The sequence below is a fragment of the Natrix helvetica genome (genome assembly GCF_964273705.1).
Source record: "Natrix helvetica genome assembly, chromosome: 2".
In the NCBI taxonomy this organism is placed as follows: Eukaryota; Metazoa; Chordata; class Lepidosauria; order Squamata; family Natricidae; genus Natrix; species Natrix helvetica.
Genome location: NC_138552.1, coordinates 227,495,077 through 227,513,554, shown reverse-complemented (window position 1 = coordinate 227,513,554; position 18,478 = coordinate 227,495,077). Strand labels below are relative to the sequence as shown.

General features: G+C 33.7%; 1 protein-coding gene across 3 annotated transcripts in view; it reads left to right on the top strand.

Annotated features, from left to right (window-relative positions):
- STRN (striatin) overlaps nt 1-15,728 on the top strand; it is a 43,962-nt gene extending 28,234 nt beyond the window's left edge. Inside the window, exons 9-19 of one of the 3 annotated variants that reach the window (XM_081942213.1) lie at nt 1,516-1,602; nt 2,122-2,265; nt 4,075-4,211; nt 6,134-6,309; nt 7,564-7,611; nt 8,134-8,255; nt 9,850-10,017; nt 11,282-11,422; nt 12,688-12,795; nt 13,813-13,899; nt 13,984-15,728. In XM_081942213.1, the coding sequence (XP_081798339.1) occupies nt 1,516-1,602; nt 2,122-2,265; nt 4,075-4,211; nt 6,134-6,309; nt 7,564-7,611; nt 8,134-8,255; nt 9,850-10,017; nt 11,282-11,422; nt 12,688-12,795; nt 13,813-13,899; nt 13,984-14,153 (1,388 nt within the window). In that variant the 3' untranslated portion in view covers nt 14,154-15,728. The remainder of the gene's footprint in view (nt 1-1,515; nt 1,603-2,121; nt 2,266-4,074; nt 4,212-6,133; nt 6,310-7,563; nt 7,612-8,133; nt 8,256-9,849; nt 10,018-11,281; nt 11,423-12,687; nt 12,796-13,812; nt 13,900-13,983) is intronic. The other 2 variants (XM_081942214.1, XM_081942215.1) reach the window with 2 other exon arrangements.
- Nucleotides 15,729-18,478: the final 2,750 nt, after the last annotated feature.

Below are 18,478 nucleotides of genomic sequence, written 5' to 3'. Positions count from 1 at the left end.
ACTTTCATATCCTTTTTTGATTTAAGTATGGATGCTTAAAGCAACTGGTCTGAGCCAATCAACTTAAAATCTAAACAGTACCTACTTTAATATGTGTGGTCAATTCTTATTCCATTGTTAGCTAAGTTAATGGATTTCACAATGTAAATTGTTTGCCAGCTTCCTTCATATTAGATTTTGGAACTTTTGCCACTTGTACAGTATTCCATAATTGGGGAATTGGAATAAGATGAATAAGTAATGTGAATTGAAAATACACACAATGAGAGTATCAGGCTTTTAAATACCATATTTCAATTAGCATAGAGTGCCGGAGTTCCATCAGTTTTCAAATATAACATGGCTTAGTTAATTCATCTTGCTGATTGTTAACATATATTGTAGCTTCCTAAATGTTACTTTTCAAGATTAATTGCCAATACTGATTTCACAAGTGGAAGGCAGCACTTGCAACTTATATATATTTTCCCATCCTTATTTTTGTGAAATCTCTCTCACCAGAGTTTTGAAGAACACTTCTTGAACCATGTGAGTTATATCCCTTAGAAATGCAGGAGAGGCATCTTAGTTGACACAATGACTCCCCAAATACATAAATATGCTCTTTGTGCTGGCTTCTGTCATAGATACAGATATCTAGTTTTATGCTCTGTCACCTCACCAGTATTGCAGCCTCTGTCACCTCGCAGATGAATCAGGTTAAGTTTTATAAATAGGAAGGTATTTTTCAGGTTTTATTGTTTGGCACACTTGGCAAAAAGATTCAGTGTGTAAATTAATATGCAAATTAATAATGTGTAGTCCATGTGTGAGGTGAAGAGTTGGGGGGATTTGACTAGAAATTATTTAATTAGACATTTGATAAACTATGTGGAACCCAATCATTTATGAAACTCACAGCATCTTTTTAAACTTTAAAGGTAACGATGGCAAAATGGATGGCGCCTTCAATCTCTTCCAAACAAAATTTGGCTGATAAAAAAAGGTGTGAAGTTAAGTAGCTTTTTGCCATGACAGAAATTGTACAGCATCTGTTCAGGACAAAAGGCTGCTGAAAAGGAAATTACTTTTTTATAAGCTACATTAACTTAAAACTAATGAAGTTCTTTTATCAGACCAATGAAAATTTAAATGTAGAAATCTGAGTTGGAGGGATCTGAGTGTTCAAATATAAAACTAGATCTAATTTTGATTGGTCAATGATAATTGTCAAATTTTGTATACTATATATTTTCAGTTTTTAAACTTGAATTACATTGATGTACAATCAAAGCAAATATTCATAGTGCTGTTACCATTTAAGAGTTTCATCAATTAGAATGGGTCAAATAACTGGTATGAGAATATTTCCAAGATTGGCAAGGCTATTGTAGCAAGGCCTTGTGAGCAACAGTACATTCAGATTTGTGTTGGAATGCTTTTAGCTACTAACAATAGCTGTATTTACTAGAATAGGAAAAACAGTTATGGACTGTGGGTAAGATATTTTCCCATTCTTAATTAAACTTACAACAGGAAAAACTACCGAAGATATGTTTCAGCCTCAGTCCTTTATAAAACAATCAAAACAGGGATGTGGGAAAATGATGGAGCAAAACACAGGTAAGTGTTGAGAAAGGCATGGGGTCTTCACCACATGTAGTTTGAGGAAGAGCAAAAAAAGTTATTCTTGCTTGATTTTGTTTGGTTTTCCCCTCTTTTTTTTTTTTTTTTAAAGCTAATCACTTTTTTTAAAGATTATGGCACAACTGATAAAGCTGCAGCCCTACCCATTTGGGGAAAATTTTCAAAACTTGTGCAAAAAAATACAATTCACAAGTATTTTAATGTTCAGAAAACTTTTGTGTTTTATCATTTGCTTTCACTTGGTTTTATTTCACATTTTGCAAGTTCATAAAGTGAGTAAAAGTGTGAATGTATGTATGCACACCTTTGTTTTCATTATTATCTCTTCTCAGCACCTCATTCCATGCTTTTAACTTAGTTGTTGCTGAAGTTAGTCGTCTCTGTTTGAATCACATTCATGTTTTTCTTTGCCCAAGGTAGCACCCATTGCCATTAGTGCCAGCACAACTTTGACAAAGTTAATGCTAATCCAAACTTTGCACTTTTTTTGGCCAGGACCCAACAGGTCAAAACTGCAAGATATGCTTGCTAATTTGAGAGATGTTGATGATCTCGCTGCGTTACAGCCTTCTGTTGTGCCACCCACGCGACCCAGTACTTCACGGCTTATTGAGCAAGAGATAAATCGAACAGATGAAGGTAAGTTTGGGGATATAGTATAGTATAAAATATAGGTGTAGGCTTAGATTAGGTTTAACTTCTAAGACAGTCTTAATATTTGTAAGTATTAACATTTTATCTTGGTAAAAGTATTGTTTTAAAAATTAATGTTGTATTAAGTAATAAAAGTTGTTTAAAGTAGCCTTAGTATAAGCCTGCAATTTTTATTTATTGAAGTAAATAGGCTAAATAAATAAATGCTTGGGGATCCCTCCCTCCATTTTAATGTATCTCAGTATTAACAATACTCAAAAGATTAATTTTAGTTAATTAGGTCATTTTTTTAAAAAAATGTTACAAAAATGTGTAATTGATCAAAATGTATAACTAGGTTTATAAAAACTCTAATATCATTTATAGTACTTTTACAAGTGGACTGCCATTTGTCAGAAATGGTTGTAGGGTGTCCTGCTTGGGCAGGGGGTTAGATGAGATGACCTATAGTACAAAGTCCCTTCCAACACTGTTAATCTGTTTATTTTCTGTCTACCTTACGTGACTAATTTTGAGGGGGGAACTCACAACATAGTTCCGTAGTAAAATGTTCCTGTGATACCTATTGCATTCTTTAAAAAAATATTTTTCTAGCAGTTTGGTAATTGGTTAGGTCAGTTGTTAAATTAGACCCGAGTTCAATGAAACTAGAATTGGTGCTAGGTTTTACAGTGTTTATAGTTTTATAAGATATATATTAATTATTGATTGGTGCCCATCCAGTGTTTGATATAAGATGGGTGACTATATAACTAGTTTAAATAAATTAAATAAATCTGGGTTTTCAAAAACAAGTCATTAATTTGGTAGCACTTTCTATCCCATTTTTCAATTTAACAGTCATTACCAAAATTTAAATTTTAAATTTAAACTAGGCATATGTAATGGAAACTACAAACAAATTGAAAGCTACAAACAAAAGAATCAAACAGGAATTTTGTAAATATTTTGAAGCAGCAGTAGAAACATATTGATAATATTATTCTAAAACTCATCAAACTAAGAATTAAAAGATAGTATAAAAATAATGCCAACTAATGAACCTTGCCATTTTGGTGTCCTCTATGAATCTAAAAATCTATGGTTACTAGACTAAAATAATGAATTAGGGAAAGTTGAGCAATTGCATAATTTGAATAGGAAGATTTGCATATAGTTATGTAGGATTCTTCAAGAGTTTTTGCTAATGAGAGCTGCTTATAATTTATGAAATATATTCTGAGGCGCTAGAAAAATACTGAACATAAGTGGCTTGATAAGAATTATTAAAACAAACATCTCCAATACTATATTTATTAGACATCAATATATCATTAAACACTTTCTGAGCCAATATTACTGTGATCAAATTAAGCAAATGAGGAATTAAGAAAATTATGAAATGAACTGTATCTTGCCAGTTAATCTTGTGGTAATGTACATGAAAGAATCAAGTAAAAAAAAAGGCATAAAGGTATAGTTCAAAGTGCTGGTGACTGTAGTTTGAGCAAGATGGTTATTCCCTTGTGTTCCAGAGTTCTAAACCTGATGGAGATCATTGGTTTGCACTTTCCAGCAGGAACAACCATAGGGAGCACTTGTGGATTATCTCAACCCTTTCCGTGTCTGGAGAGGAATTACAAAAAGATGGTCTGCTCACCTGCTCTTTATTTCACTGTGGCAGAGCCGTCTTCAGGTTGCCATTTCTTCCTCAGAAGTCGCAGGTTTTTTTGTTTTTGAAATGGTATTAGTAATTGAAGTTGTCTTCATGCAATGCATTACATGTTGTGGATTCATGTGTGTTCTATCTTTCAGTAGAAGCTTTAACATTCCCTCCTTCTTCTGGGAAATCTTTCATTATGGGAGCAGATGAGGTCCTTGAGAGTGAACTTGGCCTTGGGGAATTGGCAGGCCTTACAGTAGCCAATGAAGCAGATTCACTGACATATGATGTAAGTGTTAATCTCTTAATGTTACAGTTATTTTGGTTTTGAATAGTGGTAAAACTCTTTAATGACACCGAGAAGCATTTAATTAGAAAAGAAGAATGGCTGCACTGTTTCCAAATGTTATTAAAAGGTATATTTCTTGGGCTGCAACTCAATTCATCAGATGAATAAATGACTAGACCAACATAGATTTTAAATTAGAGTGAGACAGAAAAGGGGAAAATAGATTGCTTATGCAGATATAGGTTGCCTTACTGACTTCAGTAAGGCATTTGATAAGGTAGACCATAACCTACTACTAGATAAAGTAGAAGAATGTGGGTTGGACAGCATCACCACCAGATGGATTCATAACTGGCTGACCAACTGCACTCGACGTGTAGTCCTCAATGGAACTGCATCTACATGGAGGGAAGTATGCAGTGGAGTATCTTAAGACTCTGTTTTGGGCCCAGTACTCTTCAACATCTTCATCAATGATTTGGATGGGGGAATAAATGGGGAACTCATCAAATTTGCAGATGACTCCAAACTGGAAGGAATAGCCAACTCTCCAGAAGATAGGCTTAAGATACAGAAGGATCTTGACAAACTTGAACATTGGGCACTATCTAATAAAAAGAAATTCAATGGTGAAAAGAGTAAGGTTCTACATTTAGGCAAGAAAAATGAAATGCACAGGTACAGTATAGGTGGTACCTTGCTCAATAGTAGTAACTGTGAGAGGGATCTTGGAGACCTAGTGGACAACCATTTAAATATGAGCCAGCAGTGTGCAGCAGCTGCCAAAAAAGTCAACACAGTTCTAGGCTGCACAAACAGAGAGATAGAATGAAGATCACGTGGAGGGTTAATACCACTTTATAATGCCTTGGTAAGGCCACACTTGGAATACTGCATTCAGTTTTGGTCACCACGATGTAGAAAAGATGTGCAGACTCTAGAAAGAGTGCAGAGAAGAGCAACAAAGATGATTAGGGGACTGGAGGCTAAAACATATGAAGAACGGTTGCAGGAACTGTATGTCTAGTTTAATAGAAAGAAGGACTAGGGGAGACATAATAGCAGTGTTCCAATATCTCAGGGGTTGCCACAAAGAAGAGGGAGTCAAACTATTTTCCAAGGCACCTGAGGGTAGAACAAGAAGCAATGGGTGGAAACTAATCAAGGAGAGAAGCAACTTAGAACTGAGGAGAAATTTCCTGACAGTTAGAACAATTAATCAGTGGAATAGCTTGCCTCCAGAAGTTGTGAATGCCCCAACACTGGAAGTCTTTAAGAAGATGTTGGATAGCCATTTGTCTGAAATGGTATAAGGTTTCCTGCCTAGGCAGGGGGTTGGACTGGAAGAACCTCCAAGGTCCCTTCCAACTCTGCTATTGTATTGTATTGCATGTGGGACAGATTACAAACAGTTAACAGTACTCAGGTGTTAAAAACCCATTATGTTTGTTGAGACCTGCTGAAATCGCCTGCAAACATTTGATGTATTACTCAATAGTGGTAATGAATTCTGATTTTCCAAAACATTTATTTTAAGGTCTGCCGTAGTGTGAGAATTCAGTACGTGAATTTAAAACCAAGAAATGGCTGTGAAGGAAGAGTCAATGAAAAGATGAGAATTAGAGTGAGAGAGAGAGAAAGAAAGAGAGGAAACATTTCTTTGCAGGTTATATCCAGTGCTGTTTTGTAGATTACAGTATACATTTCTGATTGGCTATTGAAATGTGTTTAATGTGTAACTTTAATACAGAGATTCATACCTAATTTGAAAAAAAACAGTAACATTTTAACTTCTAACATTTTGCTAGTCTTTATGAGATTGGATAACATTATAGTGAAGTACATCCTCTGTCAAGTGATTAATATAATTTGAATTAGTATATTCCCATTGGCTTGCCTAGTTTTTGTTCTTGTTACAATAGATAGCAAACAATAAAGATGCTCTGAGGAAGACTTGGAATCCCAAGTTTACTTTAAGGAGCCATTTTGATGGAATAAGGAGCCTGGCTTTCCATCCCATTGAACCAGTGTTAATTACTGCTTCAGAAGACCATACATTAAAAATGTGGAATTTGCAAAAAACATCTCCAGCAAAGAAGTAAGTTGATGGTTGAAATACATACAGTCTTGTAGGGTGTATGTTGAAGAAATATAATCGCAAAAATGATGTTATATATCTGATTTATCTTCCGTGAGAGTAATTTAGATGATGTTAGGTGTAATGCTGTTTGTCCCAAAGGTGCTTTTTCAAGAGGAAACTGGACTTTCTTGTTTTTCTTTGAAGATGTTTCGCTTCTCATCCAAGAAGCTTCTTCAGCTTTGGGACACCCATGACCTGGATGACTGAGAATCCCCATAGACATTTGCAATGTTGTTTGTGTGCAGATAGACAGCTCCTCGCATTCACAAAAACAACTGGGAAATAGAGAAAGTTTACTATTGGAGAAAGAGGATAGACTAGTACTATTTTACAGTTTCTCTTGCAGCCATCTTTGCAGTAGCTGTATTATATACATTTAAATAAGTGTACAATCAAACTCATTTGGGCAAAAAATACTAGGTTCATTTATATACTGATGGGGTCTGACCATGACTAACCAGAAATAAAAAATCTGGGCCTAGTGAAGATAAAAATTCACTTTTGCAGCAAAAGTGAAGAATGCAGATTCCATGCTATGCAAATCACTAGGAAAAGAACTAAAAATGATAATGCCAACATTATATCTTTATGATATGTCTACATCGGAAGTACTGTACACAGTCCTAGTTCTTGCATTTATAAAAGGATATAGTAGAAGTAAAAAAAGTTCCGAAGAAAGAAACTAAAATGAAGATGCTCAAATGCCTTCTCTATGAGAAAAAGCTCGAATATTTGGGACTATAGCCTGGAGAAAGGGAACCAATTGGAGGCATGATCAAGATGTATAAATCTGCATAATATGAAAAAATGGACACATAAATAGTTTTATCTCTTGGTGAAAGTAAGGGCCATCCAATGAAAATGAAAGTGTAAAACCATTCCAGGCAGCACATTTTTAATAATTGAGGAATTATTGCTTCATAAAATGATGATAGCTATTAACTTGAGTGGCTTTAAAAAGGAATTGGATGAACTCATGGAGAACAATATCTTAAGGATTACTGTTCTTAAAAACTCATATCTTTGAATGCCAATAGCTCAAAAACAATTGTGGGGGAGGAGCATCTCTGCCTCTTGCTTGCAAACATTCCAGTTGCATCAGGTTGGTTATTGTGAGAAACAAAATGCCAGGCTCAGAGGGTTATTGACCTGATTCTGCAAGGTTGTTCTTGCAATAACTTAAATGATAACTTACTTTTCATTTTTGTTTAGGAGCACCTCACTTGATGTTGAACCTATCTATACATTCAGGGCACATAAGTAAGTAAATGTGGACAAAAAGATAGAATGTGATTTGGTTGCTGCAGATATAACACTGCAGCTTCTCTTAAAAGAAAACTGAGGGATTATGTAAACCATGAAATAGTGGTGAGCATTTGCTTCATTTTGTGGTTGAAGCTGAACTCACCACACATTGAATGTTTCTAAACATACCTTGTATGCTTGTAGTAACTAAGAAATTCTTACAGTGTACTGGTGGTACAGTTGGCTGAATGATTGCATTGGTTTCTCTTGCTGCTATTGCTGTTATCTTTGCAGAATACAGAGGTAATTCTTAGGTCTTAAAGCTTTCTCCCACAAGTGATACAGAAATAGATTTGGGGAGCACACTTAGGAAATTTATTTGTGTTTAATGTGGAGTGCTGCACACTAGCTCTTCATTTCCAAGACAAAAAATATCTGGACATCTATTATTTCTACTGTAAATTAGACTTATTAGTGTTGGATGACTATCTGTCGTTAGGGAAAAAAACTCTAATTAGTGGTGTCATTCTCTTACAGCAGTCCAGTGCTTTGTGTAGTGATGAGCAACAATGGTGAGCAGTGTTACAGTGGAGGCACTGATGGCCTCATCCAGAGTTGGAATATTACAAATCCGAATATTGATCCTTATGATTCATATGGTTAGTGATTCTTCTTTTGTTGCCTTTTATTTTTGCATATTTTGAAACATATTCCATTCACTAGATTTCAACATGAAATCAAGAAAAAAAATACTCTCCCGAAAGAGCTATCTGTTACCCAAATGTTTCAAGAAATTATGAGGGGTCAAAATGAGTTGAAAAAAAAGGGGACAGATCTTAAAGATGAACTCAGAGGCGTTCAACATCATATTTCAGAAAACAAACAGAGAATTATGGTGTTGGAGGAGCGGACAGCTGGGCTAGGGGAGGAGGTTAAAGCAGTCCGGAAGGGAAATGTAGGATTGGAAAACTTCACGGCAAAAATAGAATTTGAAAGAATGTCCTTTTTTCTCAGATTCCAGAATCTACCAGAGACAGAAAATGAAGATCTTAAGGATATTATGAGTACAATTTTAGCAGAATATATTAAGAGAGACAAAGAACAGTTGTGGTGGGATATGGACCTGGTTTATAGGATTAATTCAGTTTATGCTAGAAGTCATAATGTTCCAAGGGAAGTACATGTTAAATTTCTCAGGAGGACCACAAGGGATGAGGTGCTTGGGGCCCAAAGGGAGGGACCACTAAAATATAAAGATGAAGAAATCACCATTCTTAAGCAGATTCCTAAAAAAAATAAGAGAAAGAAGGAGGAAGTATTTCTCCTTATCAAAGAAACTATACAATAAAGGAGTTTGGTTTAGATGGTTATTGCCAGAGGGAATGTTGATCTTTTGGGAGAGAAATAGGATTAGAATTAATACAGTGCAGGAGGCTGAAGCCTTCATTAAAAAACATTTCTCTCTCCTAGAGGACGAACACAGGGAAGGTAGTGAAAAGGGTAGCAAGGTACAAGATATGAAGGAGGGGGGGAGCTGTGGCTCCACCTGGGAGACAGGGAGGAAGGAGCAATATCGGAAAGGGTCAGGTCACAAAAATAAAAGTATTTGAAATATTTGTAATTGTTGATATACTAGAAAGTGACAAAGGAAAAATGATTGAACACATGATTGATACAATGTAGAATAAGATTCTGTTTTTTGCTTATCTTTTATATCTTGTTTTTAATATTGTAAAAATTGTGAGATTTGGAAGGATTTCTACCACTAGTGTGGGAGCTGCCAAAATTTTCTAGGCACCCCTTTACCTTTTCCCATAAATGTTTAAAAACCAATAAAATTCTTTTTTTAAAAAATACTCTATTTTATATATAGTGTTACATTTTATATATAAATAAAATACATGTGTGTGTGTGTGTGTGTGTTTGTGTGTGTGTACACACACTGTATAGAAGTAGCTTAATATTAATATATTAATTAATTATCTTACGTATTTATAAGAACTCTATGATATGAAAATCTAGGAAATGGGTTGTGTGGTAGAGGACATCTCAGGAGCAACCCTCCATTAGTAATAAAATAATCCTATATAAATTGGGAAGATTTAGAATAAACTCATAATCTCTTGATTAGAACGACCAATTGGTGTTATAAAAAATAAGGTACTTCTTTTAAAAAGGCAGGGATATTTTAGTGTAATGAAGCCTCCAAACTCTAAGAACTTATCATCTTGAAATATATGGTTTTGTTCTCAGATCCTTCCATCTTAAGAGGTGCATTTGTAGGCCACTCAGATGCAGTCTGGGATTTGGTTTATAGTGCAACACACCAGCGCTTGCTCTCCTGTTCAGCAGATGGCACCATACGTTTATGGAAGGCTTTGGAGATCTCTCCTGCTTTAAATATAATTAATGATAATCAAGGTACTGTACAATCCTCTGTGTCTTGTATTTAAGTGAATGCATTGTATTTGCTTTTCATGCATACATACATACTTATATAGTATTATAGTATATAGTATAGTTTTATTGTATTTCATTTCTTCTTTATACTTATTGAGTATAAAGTATGTTAATGATCAAAATAAACACTATTGGCTTGTTTTCAATGTGTGCTTGTATCAGTTATTTTTAAAAAGGAATTACTATTAGAGAACATTCACTCATTTAAAAAAAAAAATCTTAGAGGTAGTTTTTAATTCTTTATATACAGCTGGAAATTGAAATGTAATAGTAATTTGTAGATTATATTCAGTTATATTTTCTGCCAGTCATAGGAATGGGTACCATCAATGGATAGAATTCACCCTCTGCCATTCACTCAATCACTACTCCATGTCTCTGCCATAGGATTTGGATGCATGGTTTAAGATGGGTGGACATTGTGAAGAAAGAAAAAGAAACTTTCTGCATGGTTTGATCACAGGAAAACAAGAGGAAGCCTTGTATTTGATGATAATATAGTCCTACCAAATATGGAATAAGACTCCAAACTGGAGAAACTGTGCGTTGTATGGCAAAGGAATGTAGTCATTGCTAGAAAAAGAAATTATTGATACTTTAATGAGCTTTATTCAAATGCTTGCCTAAAGATAGTTCTATCATTCTGTGAAATAAATATTATAATTTGAGAATCTCATAGATGGCTTCATCATTGGAATCTTCATATCAAATAGTAGTGTTTATTCATTTTAAAGAAATAATGCTCTGGTTATTCCAAATTTTCCAATAATATATTTTTATCCAATTTTGTGCAACATGTGTTCTCTTCCTATAACTGCGTTATCATTTTAGCTGTTGGTGGGATTCTTCTTGTAGAAAGAATGGCATAGCTAGATTCATTTATATGCTGATTCCACCTAATGTTTCACTGAGTGTTTTTTATGCTTTTTTGTTCTGATGTTACTCTGGTTGGGTAAATCTTGAATTAAAGATACAGTAGGTAGATATATAAACATTTATTTAAAATTTTAGTGATTTCGCTGTTGACATAGTTGTCTCCTATTCCAACACTTCAAAAATTGTTTATTATGTAGTTTTAAAAAACATATCTCTTGTGTATGTCATCTTCTCAAGTAATGTTTACATTATTGTTACTTGAATACTCATGCTAACATAAATATAGGCATTTCAGGTTATAACTTCAAAGTTTTAAACTTGTTTTGTACTCTGGACATTCTTTTTGTAGAAATGGGAATTCCATCATCTGTGGATCTAGTGAGCAGTGACCCAAGCCTTATGGTAGCATCATTTAACACTGGACATACAAGCATTTTTAACATGGAAACAAATCAACTCATTCTTACCTTGGATTCCAATATAGATACTAGTATGTATTAAATACTACAACAAGAGTTGGTGGGGACAGGATATTTGTAGGATCGGTATCATTATTTTAGGATATTTTAATTTGTTGAAAAATCTTCCAAAAAGATTGATGCAGTGTGTCTATAGGTCTGTCTAATTATCTAAGCATAATGGAGAAAATGGTAGTGAAGTGTTAAAAACCAAATGGAATGAATTAAGGTAATTTCTTTTGATTTGGAGGCACAGAAGGAAGGCCTGTGAAATTGATTAAGACTCCCAAAAACCGTTTAAAGGGAACGTTTTAAAGAGTCCTTAACAAAAATTGCCACCAAAGAAATAGAAACAGAAAGAAAATTAATAAAAAAGCAGCTTCTGATCTTTTTTGACAGCAATTATAAATGTATTTATATTTTATCCTTTCTGTCTAAGTTTATACCATAAATTCCTTCTTTCTTCAAGCAACACTTTCTGATCTTCAAATCCATAAAGCACGTTAGAAAATTTTTCTAATTTTTCAGCAAAAATTCCATACAGGGTTTCCAGTTACTGACCAATGTACTTGTTGATCATTCTCTAATCAATAAGTTAATTTTGCTATCTCTGCTAGTCCTGTCATTTTCATTAACCATTCCTCTGTTTTGGATATTTTAGAAACTTTCCATTTTTGTGCAAATAATAGTCTCACAGCACTAACCATATATTAAAAAAAATCTTCCATAGCTCTTTGCTACTTGACTGGCCATTAATTCCAGCAAGAAAATTTCTGGTTTCAGATGAATGTTGATATTTAAAATTGTTTTATTATTATATGCTTTTGAACTCAGAAATTTCTAGCTTTTTTACAAGTCCACCAGAAATGATAAAATGACCCTTCACGTTGTCCACATTTTCAATATAAATTTGAAGTATCTTTATATATTCTTGACAATTTTTCTAGTCAAATATCAACGCTACATAATTTTATCAAATTTTGTCTCTTAGGTTATAACATATTGTAAATTTGAATATTTTTCACCAGATAAATTCCTAGTGTTCCATCATTATATTGTGTCCAAAGTTCATATGGTATTTCATTTGTTCTTCTTTTGTGTGCTTTATATAGGAATCCACTATGTTTAGAGAGCCTAATAACATAAAGCTGGTTTAAATAATGAGAATATAATTGTTTGGGTCCTGACAATATTCTTTCATCAGAATGGCCTACTAGATGAGGCCGTTTCAGAATTTTATATGACTTGAAAAATTTTTGTAGTTGATTTTGTTTGCATGTGTGCTTTCTGTCAACAGCAGTTAACACTTCTTGCCAAATAAACAAAGTAATCAGCCACCCAACTCTTCCAATAAGCATCACAGCCCATGAGGACAGGCACATTAAATTCTATGACAATAACACAGGTAAGTAGCCTGTTTCTCTGTGTAATATATCATAAAACCCAAAATAATATGGGATCACCTACAATTTGAAGATAACTTTATTAAGTGGTAAATATTTCCAAATCAGTATCCAGTTATAACCACAAACAAACAAAGCAAAAACTATTGTTCGAATAAAGGCTTGTTGGCTGAGCAATGCAGCCTATAGAATTAAGTGGGTAACACATTGTATTTATGGTAGAAATCTCTGATACTTGTCGCTGGTATGATCTGTTCATAGTTTTAAAAAAGAGACCTGGAGAAAAAAAATATATTAATGTGTTTTCTACATAGTGCAAAATGAGATTGCTGTTAAAATCTGTGGAGGATTTTTGTTCTTTGTATATAAACTTGTGAAAATCTTCCAGAAAAGATTTTTAGACTGTTTTTGCTCATAACCTGTTTTGCTCATAACATAATTAAAGTAAATTTGTAAATCATATCCCTTAAAATGCTTGTTTATAATTCTTATGGTATATGCCCAAAGGAAGAAACATGTAGTGCAGTCAGGACTCAATTTTACTGAATACATTTCTGTTGAAGAATTAACCGTTTTGCTTGGCAAAGAAGCTGATTAAGAGTTTGGGCAAGCAACAGAGCAACATATTGCAAATGTGTTTACAGGTTCTTCCTTCAAAACTATGTAAGAGTTCAGGCTTTGTAAAGTTACATCTCCTCCTTTTGAGAACTGCAGGAGAGAACTGTAAAGGTGATGCATAGCTGTTCCTTTGGGTACTAACAAAGATACAGTGTACTGTGACCCAAGTATCAGTTTAGAAAAGCATATTATACAGTGAAGATGACACTGGCAAGAAAAGTGCATAATTAGGTGATTATTCAGCAAAGAGAATACGTTAAGAGTAAGGTATTCTGCTTTGTGCTAATACATGACACAGTATAGATGAACAGTATGAGTACATGTCATTTTACATTCCTAACTTTCTTTAATATCTTAAACTTATTGCAAGTTCTAATATATTTCTATGTTCAACTGCAAAGGGAAACTGATCCATTCTATGGTAGCCCACTTGGATGCAGTCACAAGTTTAGCTGTCGATCCAAATGGCTTGTATTTGATGTCCGGCAGTAAGTACATTTTGTGTTTTTAAAAGTGTCTTGCTAACAACAGGATTGGTCACAAAAGTAAGATATATTTTTTTTCTCCTTTAGGCCACGATTGTTCTATACGCTTGTGGAACCTTGAAAGCAAAACCTGCATCCAGGAATTTACGGCTCATCGCAAAAAGCACGATGAATCCATTCATGACGTGGCATTCCATCCCACCAAATGTTACATTGCCAGTGCAGGAGCAGACGCACTTGCCAAAGTCTTTGTATGATGCAACACTTCCCTGTCCTAGTAGCTGCCTTGTACATATCTATAAATATATATGTCTATATCTATAAAATAAGCTGTACAAATGATAAGAGCAAGAATCTTCTTGTAACCTTTAATTCCGTGAATGTTAGAAATTGCTTCTGATTATATGATCTCAGTCCTGACAGCTTGGAAACTCCCTATTTCAAGCAATCTATGGAAGAACCATTTTAATTTTGAAAGTGTCCTTTTTTGTCTAGGCTGGCCTTGGGCAAAATGAGATGCTGTCTCAATTTATGCAACACAAAGGCTAACAGCTTGCTTGGGTATTAATGGATAAGCTTCTCCCAACCTAGTGTGCTGCAGAAGTGTTAAGGCTGCAACTCTTAAGAGCTTCCAGCCAGCATTTCTACAGGACAACAAGTTGGAGGACGTAGCAAACAGATCTTAAGTTAGAATTTCCTATTGGAAATTCATGCAATTCATATCCTTGAGACAGTTAATTCATTATCTCCTTTTCTAGCACTGAATGGTTAAATGAGTCACAGAATCTCAGCCTATAGAATCTTATAATAGACAGGATGGATTCAAAGTATTGACTATTTAAAAATATGAATGTGATAACATTTTCTAAAATGATGTTAAAAGAAGATATGTAAAAGGCTTATAAATGTAAATTCTATTGAAACTGTTGGAAATGAATGTTAACGGGTGGCTGGAACCACAGTATAGCCCTTAATGTAACTTCTTCTAAGATGATGGGGCATATGTTTACAATAAGGATCTAATTAGTTTCAGATGCTAATGACTATTCATTGTAGAGCTAAGGAATATTACGTATCTTTCCAACTACCCAACAAATGCAATTTCTAAATTTTCTCACTGGGGTGCTTATTGGTTTGGAAAACATATGTATGCTGTTCTCCTGCTTTCTAAACTATACTGCATAGGAGCCTAACAAACCACACAAGAGCAGTACTGTTTGGGATATGTGAAGTGATTGACTTCTATTCACCATGGACCAAACCCATACGAAATAACAATGCTTTCCTGCCCCCTTCCAGTGATTCCATAATGTTTGCCGAAACTGGGAGGGTTTATGCCAATGCAAGCTGCAAGTGTCCAAAGGTAGATGGTGTTCTTCTATATGCATTATTCTCTCCCCTTGCCTGCTGCCCACAATTGTCATGGTTTTATATAGCAGGCCTTGAAGTGTTGGGAATATGTGACTGGATTTGGTTTTTGAAAGTACTTGAAACTTAAAAAGATTGGCCATCTTTGGCTATTATGTTATGGTACCGTTAACAGTTATTTTTTGTAGGTTTGTTACAAAAAACCCAAACCTGTTATAGTTGTTTCCTTTGTTACAAAAACTGATTAAATAAGAATAGCTGTTACACATTCATTATTTTTGTGATTTTGTGTCAAAATGGAAAATCTAACTGCACAAAACACATTAATCTATGTGTGACTGTTGTGTATTTCCCTTTATTAGCTTGATATCCTTATTTTTTAAAGGATATTACAGATGTTAAGCTGTGTATATTTTGTGTATGTGTGTGTGTGTGTGTGTGTGTATATATATATATATATATATATATATATATATATATATATATATATATATATATATATATATATATATATATATATATATATATATATATATAAATATATGACAGAGATTGTAATTATATATTATAAGTAAGGGAAGATTCTATGGATAATTTCAATGTTTTAGTAATGAAAGTTCTTGAGACTTAATACAAAGGATAAAATATAAATAGTATTGTGCTTTTTGCTTAAAACAACATAATACAAAATTGCTGATGTTTAAATTGCTGTACATATCACTAATAAGTCAGCATGTTTGATTAAATTATGAATGTAACAAATGTTCCTGTTCAAATATTGATAAAAGGATGTGCCATCCTGCTTAGTGAATTTTTGATCCAAGAGAAGTGACTTTTAAAGCAGGTGAATAGCCAGAGTTTTGAGGTGCCATTGAGCAAACACAATGTAGCCTTATTATGATGTTGCGGGCTCTGTTGCAGATTTTGTGTTTGTCTTTCAGATTGCATATTACAATCTGCATTGTACTAAATACAGATATATTCTGTTGCAGTTGAAAAATATCCTTTTAAATTGATAAGCTGTTTCATTTATCTTGGAATCTTGGATTGCACCTTCGTTATGAATTCATACTCATTTTTAGATTAGTTTGATTAATATTCAAAGTGTGCCTTTTCTTTACGCTATTCCAGTTAAGTTCATCACATCAACTGCCTTCCCTTCACATACTGTAGTTGAAATTATGTCTAATTATTTAAAGGTTTTGCCCATGCAGCTAACCAGGGAGAAAATGCTGAGCATATGCTTGACATCTGAAACTGTAGCTATTGATTCGTGAAGAACAGGAAGAAATGTGTGAATCAGTGCTGCCCTTAGACCTTCCATAATTTATTTCAAGAGCACATTCTTTCCCCCTCGTTATCTTTCCTTTTCAAACCAGAGGGAGAAAATTTAAGCCTCCATTTGTTGTTTGAAGCAAAAATAAATAAATAAATAAAAGATACCTTAACTGCATGCTAACTGAAACCCTGTACTGTAAATCAACAAACTGAAAACACACAGTGGTAACCATGTTTCATAGTAATATATGTGATTTACAGGTACCAGTATATATTTATCCTGTTGGTCGTCTTATTAAACCAATCATTTAAAGTGCTTGAAAAGTACAAAATGCAGCTTGGTTGTAGTTGGATGAATATATTTTATTTCTTCTAGTATATTACTTGGCATTTCACTAACTGCCCTCCTGGACAATAGACAGATTTGGATTGGGCATGTACAGAACAATTTTTGTGCATACATAAAGTTATATTTTAGTACATGACTTTTCGTTAAGCATTAAGAGAAGGGCAACAGCTTATGCTCTTTTTGCCATATTTTATTTCAGAGAATCTAGAGAAATCTCTTAATGTTATGATTAATTTGAATTCTTTGAGTGTTTGGATTTAAATCTCTTACTTTGAGATAATTGGTAGTAGTCTTGGTAGTATTAGAAGTGACTTTCATTCTTCATTAGAAAACTGTGGTTCGTTTCTTATGTTTTATACTACAGCTAAACTGAAATGAAATCCCTCCTCAAAATATAAATGAAATTCCTGAAAAAGAGTAGAAATTCTCCTGCATTTAGCATGGTAACAGCAACTGTCATAGACTGCTTCAATAAATATGTACAAGGATCTACATAGTTCATGTGATCACTGTATTTATCATGGATACAAACCTTAATCATTGGCTTGGATTAATAGAAGTAATGAAGTATGGGTGATTCTGATCATGAACCTCTCAAACTACTCTTTGATTTGACATAATGTTGTGAGGTTTGTTTCTTTGTTTAGTAAAAATGGCTTTTATAATTCCCTCTATTTTCTTATATGTGTTTACTTAGAAGTAGATCCTCTATGATCAACAGGACTTACTCCCAGGGAAACATACATAGAATTTGCAATATTTTTATTATACTGGAAATAGTTTTAATAATGCTTTGTAATACCAGTTTGCCTAAATTTTGATTAAAATCATTTAGGTTCAGTTTCATCATATTAGGAGATTTTGCATCAACAAAGAAAACGGTGATGATGATGCTAGATTTTAGGGATATTTATAACAATGAATTCTTCACTGAATATTCCACAATATCTGTCAGTTTTAGTCCAGGAGTTATTCATAACTGTTATAAATATGCACTTTAAAGTTTTCAATATAGTTTGTCATTTGGTTAACATTAGCTAAAGATGCAAAAAGTGGAACATGCCAATTGAGAATTAATATAGCAATTTTAAAAATAAATTTTTAAAAAGCAAATGGCACAAACTTTGTGAAGCATCTTGAGTAAATCTGTCTACCAAGAAAATTTTCTTGTAATCTTCTGTTATTGCAATTAAATATGAGGTAAAAGTGATGTGGTAATGAAGGTAGTAACTCTGGGTAGTTGCTAATAAAGTGTGAATGTTTTGTAAAGTACTTGCATTCTCTGTTGAATAAAATCTAATGGACCTTTCTATAGTAACACTATACAGAACAGCTTTACTAAACATTGCAGCAACAAATAAATGTCCTTTGTAATATATATTTATGTAAATTGGGTGCTAATAAATACTATTTTTCAACACCTTCGTATCTTTGCATTTGACACAGATACGCGCATGTATGGTTGTTACAGGTTGGAGAAACCACTGAATGTGAGGCTTAGAATAGAAAGATAAAAAGATTCTTTATAAACTGGTTTTTGCTCCATAGAAATACAGTGTATTTTACTTATAATGATCTTTGATTGCT